This window comes from Leptosomus discolor, unplaced genomic scaffold (assembly GCF_034619465.1).
Source record: "Leptosomus discolor isolate bLepDis1 unplaced genomic scaffold, bLepDis1.hap2 HAP2_SCAFFOLD_86, whole genome shotgun sequence".
NCBI lineage: Eukaryota > Metazoa > Chordata > Aves > Leptosomiformes > Leptosomidae > Leptosomus > Leptosomus discolor.
In genome coordinates this window covers 64,922-81,703 of record NW_028237836.1, presented here as the reverse complement: position 1 = coordinate 81,703, position 16,782 = coordinate 64,922, and the positions used below count along the sequence as shown (strand labels likewise).

Below are 16,782 nucleotides of genomic sequence, written 5' to 3'. Positions count from 1 at the left end.
GCCGTTTCTGGGCGTGGGGCACGGTGGCCTCTCAAGGGGGGGTGGAGGTGGGGGTGTCAGCAATACGGGGGGTTTCCAAGCAGGAGGGGAGGCGGAAGCTGGGATCGGACAGCCCTGACAAACCCCTGCTGAACACTCTGCCTGTGGGATGAGGGCGTGCAGGCCCCGTGGCTGGCAGCGGCAGAGGCTGGGCTTTCTTTAAAAATGGATGCTGCCCAAAGGAAAAAAAAAAAGAAATGAACCATTACTTTCCAAACTCAGTTACTGACGGGCTCAAGCAGTGTTCTGCTGGTTACCAGCAATATGCAGAAATGGGACTTAGGGGACCACCTGCACCTGCGTCTGCAATTCCAGTCCCTTGCTATCCCAGGCCAACATGGCCCGTCATTCGATTAATCCATTTATCAAGGTGTCTTCAGCTTGCTGGCAATTTTGCCCTGCCAGTGCTCTGGGAATGCTACTTGCTGTCCCAGGGCCTTGTTCCTCTCAGGAACCTCAAAATGCTCACTTAGGTTCCTGTTTGCTACAGACACGGGCTCTTTTAGTGCTCAGAAAAGATGAGGGGCACAAGCCACACCTCAAGGAACTCCAGTTCCTCTAGGACATGTTTATCCCAGCAATATTTAGGCCCACGTGTTCTTCTGAAGGCCACTGAGGTTGAGAGAAGAGCAGGGAGACAAGAGACAGAGCGCTGATGCACTCAGATCTGGGTTGCAGGGACAGCAGTGTCCACCACCCCATGTCCTTCCCCTCCTGCACTGGCTGGCACCTTCACAGCAGAGACAGCCAAGGGGCACACGGTGCCACCCCCTATCTGCCACAAAACCTAGCACCAAACCTGCAGCAGTTTTCATCTACTCGACTATGCCAGGCAACAGAAGGAGCTGTGACAAGTCCTGCTCAGCCATCCCCGTTTCGCTGGCAGAAACCTCCACAAGTGGGGCAGGAGGGACAAGCCGGGGCCCCTCTGATGCTCACAGGGAGCACCCGCAGCCCCTTCCTTCCCACCGCCAAACCTCTGTCCGCTTGGCTGGGACTGACTTCACCGCGTTCCTCCCTGCTCATCTCTCGGCATACACCAGTCCCCAACCCCATTTCAGGCCTCTGCACCTGCTATCGTTCCACTGCAGTTATTTTGCCACCCTGTAAACCTGAACTTCCTACCAAAACACAAAAGAGGGCCACGAAAATGACCAGAGGGATGGAACACCTCCCCTGTGAGCACAAGCTGAGCGAGTTGGGGTTGTTCAGCCTGGAGAGGAGAAGGCTCCGGGAAGACCTTCTAGCACCCTTCCAGTGCTTAAAGGGGGCCTAGAAGAAAGATGGGGACAGACTTTTTAGCAGGGCCTGTTGCAATAGGACAAGGGGTAACGGTTTTAAACTAAAGAGGCCAGATTAGGACTAGATATAAGGAAGAAATTTTTTACGCTGAGGGTGGTGAAACACAGGCACAGGCTGCCCAGAGAGGTGGCAGAAGCCCCATCCCTGGAGACATCCAAGGTCAGGCTGGATGCATCTCTGAGCAACCTGATGCAGCTAAAGATGTCCCTGCTCACTGCAGGGGGGCTGGACTGGATGGCCTCTAATGGTCCCTTCCAGCCCAAACCACTGTAGGATTCCACTGATTTTTCAGCTGAAAAGCACCAAGAGTGGAGACTAACACGAGGGGGCTCCATCTGATGCCTTCGAGTTCAGCTGATGACAAAACCAGGACACAGCGCAGCTCTTTCACCTGCAGCCGCTTCGCGTTTTACCTGCAGAAGGTCCTGGGCAGACCCTCGCCTGCCCACGTCCACCTCCAGGCAGCAGCTCCAAAAGGCCTGAAACTCAGCGGACAGTTGCTCGGGGTTCTGCAGCTCTGGTGTCCCGTTGGTCGCTATCAGATCCATCGTCTAGAGTGACAAGAAACACAAGACTCCACCTGTTTCATTCTTACCCAGAACTGCTCACAGAGAGCCCATTTTTTAAGGTCCAGCCTCCAGTGCCAGTTTCCTCCCTGGCAGAGGGTTAGAGATGATTTTTCTCTACCTACAAAAAACCTCTGATGCAGCCACAGCTACTCCAACGTCAACGTGATCTTGCCTCGACAGCTGATTGCAGTGGCTGACCTAGTTAGGAGGAACTCCATCAGCAAAAGCACATTTGGCTTCTCTGTGCATCGACACCAGCTTTCCTGGCTATTTTAAAGAGTGAACTTGGTCCAGCTGTATTATTTCAAAGGATTCGGACATAAAATGCATCCCTGCAGTGCTCACTGCTCCCTAAAGTACAGCTTCCTTAAAACAAAGGTAGTCCAGATTTTCCCTCTGTTCTAGATAAAAATGGTAACTAGAGGATAAAAAAGTAGATCCATCAGCTTATTCCTTGGCTAAACAGAAACATTTCGAACCTCATTTTCAACACAGACACGTTAGCTGTTTGCACAAATATATTATGAAGAAAACACATAACTGGGCAGACAGGAGCCACCCGCAACTCTGTCTTTCAGCAGTCTCCAAATTCCAGATCAGCAAGTCTTCCTGACAGACCTCATGCCAAGGAATTAGAACGTAATTTTGCAAAACATGGGGCGAGCATTATCCGGGGCAGTTCACTTGGAACCAAGGTCTAACACGCTGCGAAGCTGGACAGATGAGTTCATTCTGCTTTTGTAAGACGTTCTTCAGAATGGCAAGACAAATGTTTTGAACTGTTTGAACCTAAACTTGCAGAATATGTCCCAAATATACAGCAATAATAATAGAAATAGGCCTAGGAGTCTTCCATACAAATGTCCGCCATGACAAGAACAGCTCTGCGCTACTGGCATTTAAAGAGACGGTGGCCAAAGGGACTTTGCTCTTATCCTCTTAAAGGTAGAGGAAAATTTCCAGGCCTAAAAAGGCAAATGAACTATCCTAGAGGAAAAACAATAAAAGGAAGTTTCTCTACTTTTCCCACAAGAGAAGTGTCACAAAATCAGCCTTGTTCCACCCATCTGCAGCTGCCCTCAGGCACCGGGCACAGCGGTGAGCCGGAGGGCCTGTCCTCACTGCGGTTAAATGGTGCTGCCCCAGGGACGTCCGTTCTCCTGCGGTAAAGGAACACAGCACCCATGCCAGCCTTGGGAATTTTATTCCGGCTACATTCGCCTGGCTGTGAAACAGGAATGCCTAGGATTTGGTTTGTTGGGTATTTTTAAAACTGAAACTGGGGAGGTCCAACCAGCGTTTCAAAGGACGTTTATCGCACCAATATTTGTCCCTCAGGCCCCAGACATATGCCTGGTGGAAGGAAATCCCAGTGAGAGAAAACAAACACTGTCACAGAAATATCCAGGCCACTCTTGGCTGGAAAATGGTTCATTCCTGTGAGTTCTGCATCGGCTGGAAAGAACGTGAGCAACAGGGGATGCATTTGCTCTACACGTGGAAAACAACAATCATATCTACATTCAGACTGGTGTTAACTCTATGATCAACGATCCTTTAATGCCCTTAGAGTACATGTAGGTATTTCAACTCCTGTCAGGAACGGAAGCTGCTGCGTGCCTTGCACTGTTAAAACAAGCATTCACGAAAATGTGAAAGAACATCCTTTGGTTTCCAGGCTTCGCAGAACTCCCTGGATGGGGTCTAAATGTGACTATTAAACCCAACAGCTACTGTGTGCCATCAGCTAAAAACCTGACCTGTAAAGACGGGTCTTGCTTATCAGCTCTCCTGTTTGGATGCAGCTGAGAGCTCTCGCTGCACTCTGTGATTCCACACACAACAGCAGAGGGATCCTGTCCCTGTTGGGGCTGATTCACTTTCATAAAACCAGCTGGGAACTGGGGAACTTCAGGCGGTCCATCACAAGCTGTTCACTGTTCCCAGCTCAGGGGCAACAGCCCCTGCCCAAGAGCCCAGGAAGTGAACACAGGTGGGACCAACTCCAGGTGCCTGATTTTAACCTCCTGCAGTTTTACTCAGGCACCTGAAGACACCGTGAAGCTCTGAGTGCTCAAGCTGATCTCAACTCCCGCAGCAGATGAGGCATGTAGGGAGAAAAAGAGCATCTCAAATAATCTGGGCAAGGGCAGGAATGGCTGAATGTGAATTTGATCAGAGAGAAAAAATCCAGTTCCCTGCCTCACAGTTGACCCGAGGCTTCTCCAGGAGCCCTAAGCAACCTTTGAGGTTAAGGAAGCTGGGAATTTTCAGCCTGCAAACCAGGGACACAGGCCTACTGCCACCCTGCCAGCTGCGGTGCACTCAGCTGACTCAGCATCAGGCTGAACCCAAACCTCTTTACTTCTTCTCCCCCCTCAGGAGGTGGCACAGTGCACACCGCTCCTCCTGTGTGCACTGGAACCAACAACCCCGGGCACCTACCAAACCAAAACAAGCCTTCCAAGAAAACTCAGGAATCTTTGTTCAAGCAGAGCGGAGGACTGACACTGGTGTAGTTGTTGTATTCCTTTCTTAAGTAGCCTCCCTGGGGGTATGTCTTGACCCTTCTGCTGTTTCTTCTCTCGGCCTGCAGCACACAGTCTGGGTGCCATAGACCAGAGAGAGCACAGCCTTATTGCTATGGGAAAAGCTACATGTCATGCTCTATTTCAATTCCAGCCTTAACACAAATGATCTATCTATACACATGGTCACAATTAATTTCCTCATACATTCCTGCATCCCTCTCAGGAATTCACTGTGCAGCACCTAACTTTGTTCCAGCTACCAGTCATGAGGTTTTATCTTGGTATACACGCCTTCACTATCACACACTCATTTGGGATAAGAGCTGGTCATTTCATTTTAAGGAATGAGGATGAAACAGAAAACCTCAAAACATTAAGAATACATTTGTTTACTCCAAGTTTCTGTGCTAAAACACATTTTTAGAAAGTCATTTGCTAATGAGTAATTATGGCATTTGTACAAGCAGCGACACTGCTTACCTGAAAGGCTCAGGTGAGCCATCGGCACTGATCCGACTTTGAGAAGACTTCTCTGCCTGCAGACACAGCTGGAATGCTTTTCAGAAAAAGTCGCCAACTGGAGAAACTTGCCGCTGAAAAATCGCTGTCACTCAGAGATACAGCTCAAAGAGATTTCAAAAAGCATACAAGGTATTTCAAGCCCAGTTGAAGGCAGAGATGGCACATCTCTGACCTGGCTACAAGTCACGTCTCTTTGGAAGTCTTCCCCTTGACGTCACCAAAGCTACAGGAGATGCTGCTGTGCTGCAGTGACAGCTTTAGAAGCGGGCCATGGGGGAACTGGTTCCAGCTGATGCGGCTGGGGTTTTGCCTCACGGGGGATTAACGGGATAGATTTGAAAGACACCGGTATCTGATTTTATGTACACCCTACCCTGAGAGGATCTTCATCAATAAAAGGAGGCTGTCCTTCCGCCATCTCTATTGCCACGACCCCAAGGGACCAGATGTCCACCTTGGGGCCGTAGGCTTCTTTCCTCACCACTTCTGGTGCCAGCCAGTCTGGAGACCCGACCACTGTGCTCCGTCGACTCTGCTCAGGGCTGAGCCGAGCACAGACGCCAAAATCAGCTGAGGAGGAAAACAAGTGGTGTTAAAGGCAGCTCGAATTAGGAAAGCGAGCAAAAGAAATCCCCACTCTATGCCCGAGAACATGGTGTGGAATCTATCTGGAAAAGCGGCTGTGCTCTGTTTGCTCAGTGCTGTAGCCACGGAAATATTGTTGAATTGGCCAATTAAAACCCACCCCTCAAGTTCCCTGCAGTGGCTTCTGTTGACTTGAACCGTTAGACTGTAACTCCCTCCCTCTGGAAGGGCCACACACAAACCCAAGACACTCTTCACACCTTTCTCCTTTCTGTGCCTCTCTGTAGGTTGGAACTGTGCTCGGAGCTGGCAGCAGTGGTCAGCGCACTGCCACAGGAATCCCTTCTGGGGAACTGGCTGTCAGTCAAAAGCAGCCCCATGCCACAGTCTGGGAAGGCTGTGCCTGACCAAGAATACCTACCCAATTTGACAGTCCCATCCACTGCAAGCAGAATGTTGTCGCTTTTGATGTCCCTGTGAATCACTTGCTTTGAATGAAGGAAATCCAGGGCTTGCAGGCACTGATAGGTAAAAAGGAAACATGAGGGTAAAAATTAATGACCAGATTTCATCACTCAAGAATGAAACGCCTCTAAAACATTGAATTTCCAGATGAATTGCGAGCAATGCCTGAATATTGCACTGTCAAGAGGAATAGCTTGCTGCTTCAACACTATTAAAGTAACAACTTTCCAAATGAAGGCATATCAGGTTTGGGAAGAGAAATGTCCATTACTGTCACAGACTAGCCCCTGAAAGCACAGGCAGGATGGCTGCTGCCGCAATCAGTGTGCTATGTCCATCCATATGACAAAGTATCCTTTGCCAGAAATGAGAAAGTCCCTTCCTTCCGTGTGAAGTAGATCACTGTTGGGTGGGAGGTTGCAGGACAAAGACTTTATTGTCAGGCTCTACAGCAGATTTGGAAATAGCACCTTAGTCATTTTTCAGGAGCAAACACCATTTTGGGTGGAATGCTATCCTTTTAAGCTGAGACTCTGACAAATGAGTCTCTCCTTTGCCTTGCTGTTCTTTTAAAATTCTGCCACCAGCATGTTTGCTTTTACAGGCAAGGAATGCAGTACAGACATGCTCCAGGCACGTGTTTAAAGAGGAAAAGTTGAGAAGAGTCAAACTTAAAAAAAAAAAGTAAAAAAATGTAATGCAATAACGGTGTTTAAGAGTGTAATCACAGAGTACAGAAAGTGCAGTGACACTGTCAGGCAGTTCACTTAAGGTGTCCTTTCTTCTCCATATCATAAAGCAAGGCAGAAACAAAGCTCTCAAGATGAAATCCCTCCTGTTCTTGCCACCTGTTCACCAGTACCATCCCGTCCAAGGGAGAGGAAGCACACGCGGGATCCCTCACCTCCCTACAGACAGCTGCCAGCTGCCCTTCCTCCATACAAAACTGGGTAACATCTTCGGTTAAAGCGCCTCCGGCCATGTATTCCATCACCACCCGGAGCTCATCACCGACCAGGTAGCTGAAAGAAGAAAACAAGGGCACTGAGATGAACAGGCACAGCTAAATTACCTCATGGAAAAGACAGCTGGTGATAGGGGGCCACATAGAAAATATATTGTATAACCCAAGATATATCGAAAATATTAATAGGGAGCTACATAGGAAAACAAAGCTAAACCTATTAAAACTTGCATCCCAGAACTAACACGCATGCAAGTAAGCAATTAGTCACTAACTCCTGCAAACTGCTCAAGAAAGATGCTGATAAGGGAAACAGAAAAGACAGAAACAAGGACGTAATTCATGGCTCAAAGGCGTCAAAGGCAGGAGGAGATAAGAGCTAAGGAGGGCTCGCTAACATCCATCTCTAACCAAGAACAAAAAGGAGACAGCCAGATGTGCACACAGGGACAGACCAGGCTGAAACCAGTCTGGGACTGCAAGCTCAGCCAAATTAGAGCTTCCAGGGGAGAGGGGAGTAGTACAGAGCGAGGAAGAACTACGGCCTTCATCCCTGAAGACCCCTGCCCAGGACCACCAGGAGGAACTGCGCAAGCGCCCTGAGGAGGAGCCCGAGGCGGAGATTATGGAAATGACAAGTGACAGGAAGGAATGGCCTTTTTGGGGACAGGTCATGAATATGTCTAGGCGTTTCGAAATAGGTGATGTTTTAACTGGATAAATACTGGAGAAGCGGCCACGGTGGGGATGCACGTTTGTGGTGGAGCGATCCCCCGTGCATCTGCGCGCAATAAACACACCTACTGTGTAACCTTTCGGGTTGTAAAGTCTTTTCCCTACGTCAGTTTTGGCGAGCCAGCCAGAAGGCTCTCTGCTCGGCTGTGGGATCGCCTGGGGAGCGGACGCCCCCGGGCGCACCCCAAGCACTTTCCTCGGAGGAGCCTCCGCTGCCAGCCGCTCACCGCGGGAGCAGACAACAACCTCCTGAAGCCGCGGATCAAACGGTATGTTTTGTGAGAGGGGCCTGTAAGTCGTACGCGTGGCCGGGGCAGCTGGTAAATCGAGCAGAGACATCTGGCGTGCAGCATAGTCCCCGTATGGGAGGAGGGTACCCTGCATGGTAACAGGGGGATTTGCTGACTGATAGGGCGGCCGCTAGCGATCTTGGCAGTAGATCGAGCAAATCCGAGGTTGCCGCTGCATCCCAACATCAGGAGCCAGGACGGACCTGCTAATGACTGGTATATAAGAAGCAGGAGAAGGGTAAGCGGGCCTCTCACGATCATGTCATCTTTCCAATATTTGCAGCTGCTTAGAAGGGTGTTCACTGGGAAGGCTAAATAACTAAACTTAAACCCCACAATCTTGCCAGGGGATGTTGGTTATGACTCTTGTCCAGGGAAGTCGGTTTGCCTGTGCCCTGGATGAGTAGGTGGACTCCATCACCTGGCAACAAAAGGGGAGGTAATTGTATGATTTGCCTGGGGATCAACATGAGTCGTTTGTGAATGGCTTTATATGTTAGTTGAAGCTTCCTGCAATTACAATTCCTGTCGTTACTATCAAAACTGTCCGGACATTCTGAGTGTATGAGTGAGTGAGACGTACGAAGTGAGTGAGGAGCTCTATCCGCGGTTCCGAGCTGGGGCGACTGAGGCGGCCGGAGAAGAGCGAAGCGAGTGTAATAACTTGAAGTATGAATAAGGAGTGCCGTGCCCATCCTTGATACGTCTGTGTAACACGTGGATATTGATAAGTAGTAATGTTGGTCCGTGGAAAGTAGAGTTGTGCGGAGAAGGAAGGAAAAGATAAGCGAAGGGTTCGGGTTTGAAAAACAAAAGATGGGGGGAGGAAAGAGTAAACCTCATGAAAAATCCCCTTTAGGATGTGTTCTGACACATTGGAAAGACAGAGCAGGACAAGGGGGCACAGAAAAGAAGAAAGAGTTAATTAAGTATTGCAATCAATGGTGGCCGCTTTATAAGCTGGAAGATGGGGCAAAATGGCCTAAGGAAGGCGGCACGTTAGACTATAACACGCTCTTGCAGTTAATGTTGTTTCTGAGGAGAGAAGGGAAATGGGATGAAGTAACATACGCTGATATGTTCTTTGTTCTCCGGGACAATCCTGAGTGGCAAAGGGACTGCAGATTAGTACCCCCCCGAGAACCCATTGTCCTTGCATTAGAAAAAGAAAACAAAAACAACAACAAAAATAAATTAAAAGGTGCTGTTCGGCTTGTAGCATTGGCCAAAGGTGTACAGAGAGAAGTCAAACTAACCGTGGATCAGAACAAGATCTAAGTGACCTATTTAGGCCCCCTCAGCAGCCACAAGGGCGAGATGAGAACTTAGAAAGGGTCCGTACCCCTCCACATCCTCCCTCCTCCCCACCAGATAGCCCGATATCTTCCCGAACCCGGGGAAGGCAGATAACAGAAACAGTTCTCCAGGCTCCTCTCCAGGACGCAGTTGGACCGGATGGAGAAACAGGAAAAGTCAAAATACCATTCTCTGGTAACGAGCTGAAGGAATGGAAAGATGCTGCCCAAAAATATCGCAGTGACCCAGTAGGCGTTACTCAAACTCTCCAGTTTATAATAAAACAGTACAGCCCCGATTGCAATGACATGTAACTGTTATTGGACTGCTTAACCGAAACAGAAACACAGTTGGTTATAAAAACTGCCGGGGATTTGGCAAAAGAATATTATGAGATAAAAAGGGGTGATGTTAAAGAATACTTCCCCTTGCAGGACCCAAACTGGGACCCTAATCGATCAGCTGATGTGGATACATTACGAGCAGACCAAGGATGGGTAGTGAAAGGAATGGAGAAGGCAATTCCAAACCCTATAAATCGAGCAGTGCTATATGCAGTGAAACAAGGTCCCTCGGAGTCCCCTTCCAAATTTCTGGATAGACTAAGGGACACGATGTGTTGTCATACACCACTGGACCCCGGGTCAGCAGTGGGAATACAACATCTGGTATCCCTATTTCTAGGACAATCTCAGAATGATATCAGACGTAAATGACAAAAATTACGTCCACCAAATAGTCGAAACTTGGAAGTGTTATTGGAAGAGGCTTGGAGGGTGTTTAGCAACAGAGAGGACAATTATAAGCAGAGTCTAGGCAAATTGGTGGCAGTAGTTAGAGAAGAGAGAGAATGGAAACCTAAATCCAGGATGAGACGTGGACCGGCGCCCCTGAGCAGGGATCAATGTGCTATATGTAAAAAAACTGGTCTCTGGAAAAGGGAATGTCCGGAGCGCCAGCGTCAGGGGAACAATAGGTGGCGGGATAACCCAAGAAAAACGATCGCACATGTAATGGACTGATTAGAGGATCCATTGATTACAACGAAATGAGGAGAAAAACAAAGAAAAAAAAAATGGAGTTTCTAGTTGATACGGGGGCAACATACTCAGTTTTGAATCAAGCTTTAATGCCTTTAGGAAATGACTATGTCATGGTAAAGGGAGCAACTGGCCAGAGTGAAAAAGCTTATTTTTATGAACCATTAAAATATAAACTGGTCAAGCAGGTAGGCATCCATAAATTTTTGTCTATGCCAAATTCACCGAATTCCCTGTTGGGAAAAGACCTATTGGAACAGCTGGAGGCCACGATAAAATTCAAAAAGGGTGAGATTACTCTGGAGGTAAATGATGATCAATATGTACAAATAATGAGCTTGTCTTTGGTGAATATTCCCATAGAAGGACAAATCGACGAGGAGATCATTAATCAGGTCTGCCCCGGGGTTTGGGTGACTGATGCCCCAGGACGTGCCAAGAATGCCCAACCAATAATAAGAAATTTGAAGGATGGACAGAGAGCGGTAAGAATCAAACAATACCCACTAAAGAAAGAAGACAGGGAAGGGATTCACCTGAAAATAGAGCGATTCCTAGAACTGGGCTTATTGAGGGAATGTGAATTGGAGTTCAATACCCCCATTCTCCCGGTCCGAAAACCAGATGGGTCCTATCGAATAGTCCAAGATCTGAGGGCCATTAACAAAATAACAGGGGTTCTATACCCCGGGGTTGCCAATCCACATACCTTGCTAATCACCTTAACCCCTGATTTAATTTGGTTTACAGTTTTAGAAGTAAAAGATGCCTTCTTTTGCCTCCCTCTCCATGAAGCCAGTCAGAAAAGTTTTGCATTCAAGTGGGAAAACCCTAAGAGCGGTCGGAAGACCCAGCTCACAAGGACAGTGTTGCGACAAGGTTTCAAGAACAGCCCTACCATCTTTGGGAACCAACTAGCGAAAGATTTGGGATTACGGGAACCACCATTGGAAGAAGGAAAAATACTACAATACGTGGATGACATCCTCATTGCAACTAAAACCAGAGAAGCCTGTGTCACCTGGACTGTAAGTTTATTAACTTTTCTTGGGCTTCAGGGGTACCGAGTGTCCCAAACAAGGCACAAGTGACTTTGCAGCAGGTTACATACTTAGGGTTCTGAGATCAGTGCAGGGCAACGGTCCTTGGGGCAAGCCCGGAAAGAAGCCCTATGCCAGACCCCTCGGCCACAGACTGTAAAAGAACTGCGGACCTTCCTGGCAATGACAGCGTGGTGCCAGCTCTGGATACGTGACTATGGCCTGCTGGCCAAACCACTGTATTCCCTGATAAAATCCAGTCAAAGTCACCTCCAATGGGATGCTGAGTCAGATCGGGCATTCCATCAGCTGAAGAAGGCCCTGATGTCAGCACCTGCACTGGGACTCCCTGATGTGAGTAGACCATTTCTCCTATTTTCCCATGAAAAGCAGGGAATAGCGTTAGGAGTACTGGCACAAGACCTGGGACCATACAGACGAGCTGTGGCGTACTTCTCCAAACAATTGGACGCTGCTGCCAAAGGGTGGCCTGGCTGCCTAAGGGCGGTAGCAGCAGTCATCCTGAATGTCCAGGAACCTCAGAAGTCTACCCTGGGTCAGAAAATGACTGGTTTCCTATCTCACACAGTGTCTACAGTCCTTGAAGTGAAAGGGGGACATTGGCTTTCCCCACAGAGATTCCTGAAATATCAAGCTATCATGGTCGAGCAGGATGATGTTGAGATTGTGACCACTAACATTGTCAACCCAGCTTCATTTCTTAGTGGGAAGGCTGGAGAACCAGTGGACCACGACTGCCTCGAGACGATTGAGACCACGTACTCTAGCCGCATGGACCTAAAGGATACCCCCATGGATGGGGTAGAGCACTGGTTCACAGATGGGAGCAGCTATATCCTCGGCGGAAAATGACATTCTGGGTACGCCATCACCACTGCTGAAAAGGTAATAGAATCTGGACCACTACCGGCTGACACTTCAGCACAAAAGGCCGAGATCATAGCCCTCACTCGGGCCCTGGAGAGGGCCGAAGGAAAGGCTGTGAATACTTGGACTGATTCTAAATACACCTTTGGAGTGGTAGATGCCCACGGAGCAATTTGGAAGGAGCGAGGACTGTTGAACTCCCAAGGAAAGACTATCAAGCACGCAAAGGAAATTTTAAGACTTTTGAATGCAATCCAACTTCCTGAAAAAGTGGCATTTATGCACATCAGGGCACACCAGAAAGCGAGCACTGAATTGGAAAGAGGAAACGAACTGGCGGACAGAGAGGCAAAACAGGCAGTTAAAGAAACAGTACAGGTAGAGGGAGCACTAGTCCCAGACGGACAGATAACCCTAGAAGGTAAGCCAGAATACACTAAGGAGGATCGAAAGTTAATCACAGATTTGGAAGGAACAGACAATGAGGATGGGTAGGCTGTAACATCACATGGGAAACTCATAGTCCCCTCTTATACGGTTTGGCCATTGGTCCGGGAGGAACACAAGAAGGGACACTGGGGGGCGGAGGCATTACACAAATACCTTATCAGACACGGGACAGCTCGATATTTATACATCACTCTCAGACAAGCGACTCAGCAATGTGACCTTTGCCTCCAGACTAATCCAAAAATTGTCCCAAAACCAGAAATGGGCCAAATTGGGAAAGGGAATTGTCCGGGACAACATTGGCAAACTGATTTCTCAGAACTTCCTAGAAAAGGGGGGTATAAATACTTGCTTGTACCAACTGATACCTTTTCAGGCTGGCCAGAAGCCTTCCCATGCAGAACAGCTAAAGCTCGAGAGGTGACCAAGGTGTTGCTACAAGAAATCATACCCAGGTTTGGAGTCCCAGCGGTGATGTCCTCAGATAGAGGGCAGCACTTCATCTCCAAAGTTGTGCCAAAAATAAGCCACCATCTAGGGACAGATTGGCAACTACACACTCCATACCGGCCACAATCCAGTGGCCAGGTGGAGAACATGAATCACTTGATTAAACAACAGATTGTTACATTAGGACAAGAAACCAATCGGGCCTGGCCACAATCTCTACCCCTAGCAATGCTACGGATACGAACTAGACCCCGAGCTAAAGAAGGGCTAAGCCCATTTGAAATCCTATATGGGCGACCCTATGGGGTACAAAAGGGAACCTCTTCACAAGTTGGTGAAGAATTGATGACTTCCTATATGGTGGCATTAGGGAAACAGCTTCGTAAAATTGAAAAACAGGTGTTTGGAACCCGATGCAGGGGTTTGGGTGGGTCAGTGCATAACATACAACCTGGAGACTAGGTGTATGTTAAGTCTCTTACAGAGAAAACTGTGGAGCCACAGTGGGAAGGACCATACCAAGTGCTTCTTACCTCTTTCACGGCAATCAAGATCAGGGAACAAAGCGCCTGGATTCACCACTCCTGAGTGAAGAAAGCTCCTAAAACTCCTTGGAAAGTAACACAGGGTGAGGATGAACTGAAACTAAAGCTTTGCCGAGCAAAATGAGTATATTGCAGCCAGAAGTGTTTAGTAACTCGGCCTGCCAAGATTTAGTCAGGAAAATTGTTGTATTTGTAGTTATCGTAACCCAAGGGTCGAACAGCAACACCCCAGAATGGCCATGGACCCAAGCTCATATTGAATATACTGGGGATATGGGATCGCTCTCTGATAGAAAAAGCTTAAGCCTTGCCACCGTGGTTATGCATAAAAATGAAGTGTACCCCAAAAATTATTGGAGCACAGACCTTCAGAGAATGATGCCTCAACTGCAGGGAATGCTGGGTCAAAACATAAGCGTAGGATGCCGAGGAATTAACGGAACTTCCTACAAAAGGGCAAACCAGATAGCTGTATCCAATATAATAACAAACACAACAAATAGAAAGCCTTGCAGTATCTTGGATTGTTGGCATAATTTTACTCTAACACAACCTGTCTTTGTAACCTGGGTCTGGGCACGTGGTGAAATAAGATTACCATTGAAATCTTGTTGTCTATGCAGGAAAAGGTTGTGCTTGTTTAAGAACAACATGTCGCTTTGTGTCTGTAGAAGGAGTAGAAATAGACACCAGGAATCACTCGAACTTCTGTATTTGTAATTTTACCACCATCACAGGATGTGACTTTAGCTACTTTGCTCCTGTGGTTTCTCATCAAATCCTGAGATCAAACTATACACTAATTTCTGAACTAGAACCCACACCTACAGGGATGGATTTAGCAGTGACAAAAAGGTTGTTGAAACACCCAGACTTAATGCAGATATTAGAGGAAGCCAAGAATAATGGAAAGGAAACTCTAATAACTGTTCATCATGAGGCAAATGAGATAAGTAGGGTCTTGAAAAGGGTCAAAAAGGATGGAGAACACAAATGGTGGGATACACTTTTTGGGTGGTCACCTTCAGACACTGGACTTTTTCAACCTCCTAATGCATCCAATAGTAGTGTTGTTGATAGCTACCGCTATTTTATTATTTCTAGTAGGGACCCTATATATGTGGGTTTGGCGTATAGTTAGAAGAATAACTTCAATGTACGAAGCATTATACCAACCAGAATAGCCAAGTAAAAGAATTCACTTAACAGAAAAGGGGGGAATTGATAGAGGGACATATAGAAAATATATTTTATAACCGAAGATATATCGAAAATATTAATAGGGAGCTACACAGAAAAAAGCTCAGCTGCCACTGAAGGCCAACAGGGAAGCGTGCGCTGCCTGACGGCTTCTGGCCCACTCGGAGTTGCAGGCGGTCTGAACGGCGAGGAGAGCAAGCAGTCATTAGGGTGCCATGTTTGTGTTGAGTGAAAGAGCCAAGATCTGCTACACTAATCTGAAGGAATAACTGAAAAAAAACATACTGCTTTCTCTGGTCCGGTAGTTTCCCAGATAAAATACAAACAATGAAGGTGATCACTCAATGCAAATGACTTCTCAAGGTTTCACTTGCAACGTACATCACTGAAATACTTGAAGAATCTTAGTTCAGGAGGAAGACTTTCAGTGTTTCACAGTGTATTTTGTTTGACCCATCTGGCAATATTCCTGTATCACCAACACAAACACAGGCTTCTTTGTTCACCTGTGCATCCAAAGCAAAACCAGGTGATGCACCATTCACTGGAAGTAGGAACAAACACCTCCCTCCCCTGTCCAGGCCTTTTCTCTGGAGCAGAGGGCTTCAGCATCCACATGGGCATCTGACTGGATGCCTAGCCAGGAATCCTGCCTGCCAGCACGGCAAGACGACGGGGCAACCCCACCACCGGCTACACCCCCTGCTAACACTGTTTTGCAAAGCCTGCCTCAAACATTTAGCCTCTGTTGAAGATGCTCTAATTCCTCCCTTTATAAGCTAACATACCTGCAAGGAACCCTCTGCCCTGGAATTTACTTCATTGTGCCCTCAGCTAAAGCTATTGAACTGAGACCTTGGATACTCCCTCATGGCACTGAGATTCAGTTCTTGAGAGTCCTGTCAACCTGCTAAGGGTGCAGAGAACTCTACAGGAGCAGCTGAAATCTCCCAGCTGAGGAAGGCTTCAGCCTCTGCAGTCACACCAGCCATCAGCGGCAGGGCAGGTGCGACAGAAAGGGTGGTACAGCACAAGGACGAGCACTGACAGCCGCTGTGAAGAAGCCACAGCCAGACTGCACCCCTTTACAAGCTGTTGTCCCCGTTACAGACAGAATGGTGTTGGCTTTGAGATCACACACGAGGAGGTGTAGCTCCATCCACTTGCTGTCCTAACAGTCAACAGCAGACACAGAGTAAACTGGGCTGTGCTATGGACCCAACAAGTTTCCACCTGAGAACACAGCACTGGCCGTTATGAAGTGCAAGAAGCAGATTAAGCTCTTGTACTGCAGAATCACAAAGGGCTTGGTGTCTTTTCCTAGAGTAGGGCCTAGCCAGGGGTTGGGGCCAACGGTCAGGATTCTAATGGTATGAACTGGCTGGGAATGAGCTATGACAAAGTGCCCCGTATCGGAAGGATATACAGTGGATGTGCTGCAGGCTGCCTCCTGAGACACGCCTGCAGTGCAGTTTTACCTGATCGAGCCACGCAGATGTGTCTCGGGTACATCTTTAGAAGCATAAAGCTAAGAAATAAAACAAGGATTGTTATAAAAGTTTTTTCTTTTTTCTGTTGGGGCACATTGAAAACACCTCCTCCTCTCTATCCACAGTGCCAACTGATGTTCTTTCAAAGGAGTTCTCTCTGACAAAAACAGAGAATTCTTATGAAAATGAACTCCCATCTATTAGTAGAAGCAGTAGTAGTAACAGCAGGCATAAAAATGTCACCAATGGAGTATCTGGGGCAGGAGAGCTCCTTGAGGCTGAAAGAATCAGCTTAGTGCTGTGGTTGTCTATGGGTTAAAAAAGAAACCAAACCCAACAAAACCACAAAGCAAAGCAATCCCAAACCAACAGCCCAACAGA

General features: G+C 47.8%; 2 protein-coding genes across 2 annotated transcripts in view; both read right to left on the bottom strand.

Moving 5' to 3' along the window:
• Nucleotides 1-16,782, bottom strand: part of LOC147412689 (serine/threonine-protein kinase PAK 3-like) — a 245,863-nt gene that overhangs the window by 214,526 nt on the left and 14,555 nt on the right. The window lies entirely within an intron of this gene.
• LOC147412690 (serine/threonine-protein kinase PAK 3-like) lies at nt 155-16,423 on the bottom strand (the record flags this gene model as incomplete). The annotated part of the gene is made up of 7 exons (XM_086481117.1): nt 16,390-16,423; nt 11,237-11,252; nt 6,918-7,035; nt 5,970-6,069; nt 5,337-5,533; nt 1,755-1,892; nt 155-211 (listed from the first exon to the last, which is right to left on the bottom strand). Coding segments are annotated over exons 1-7 (660 nt in total), but the record flags the coding sequence as incomplete, so codon positions are not given.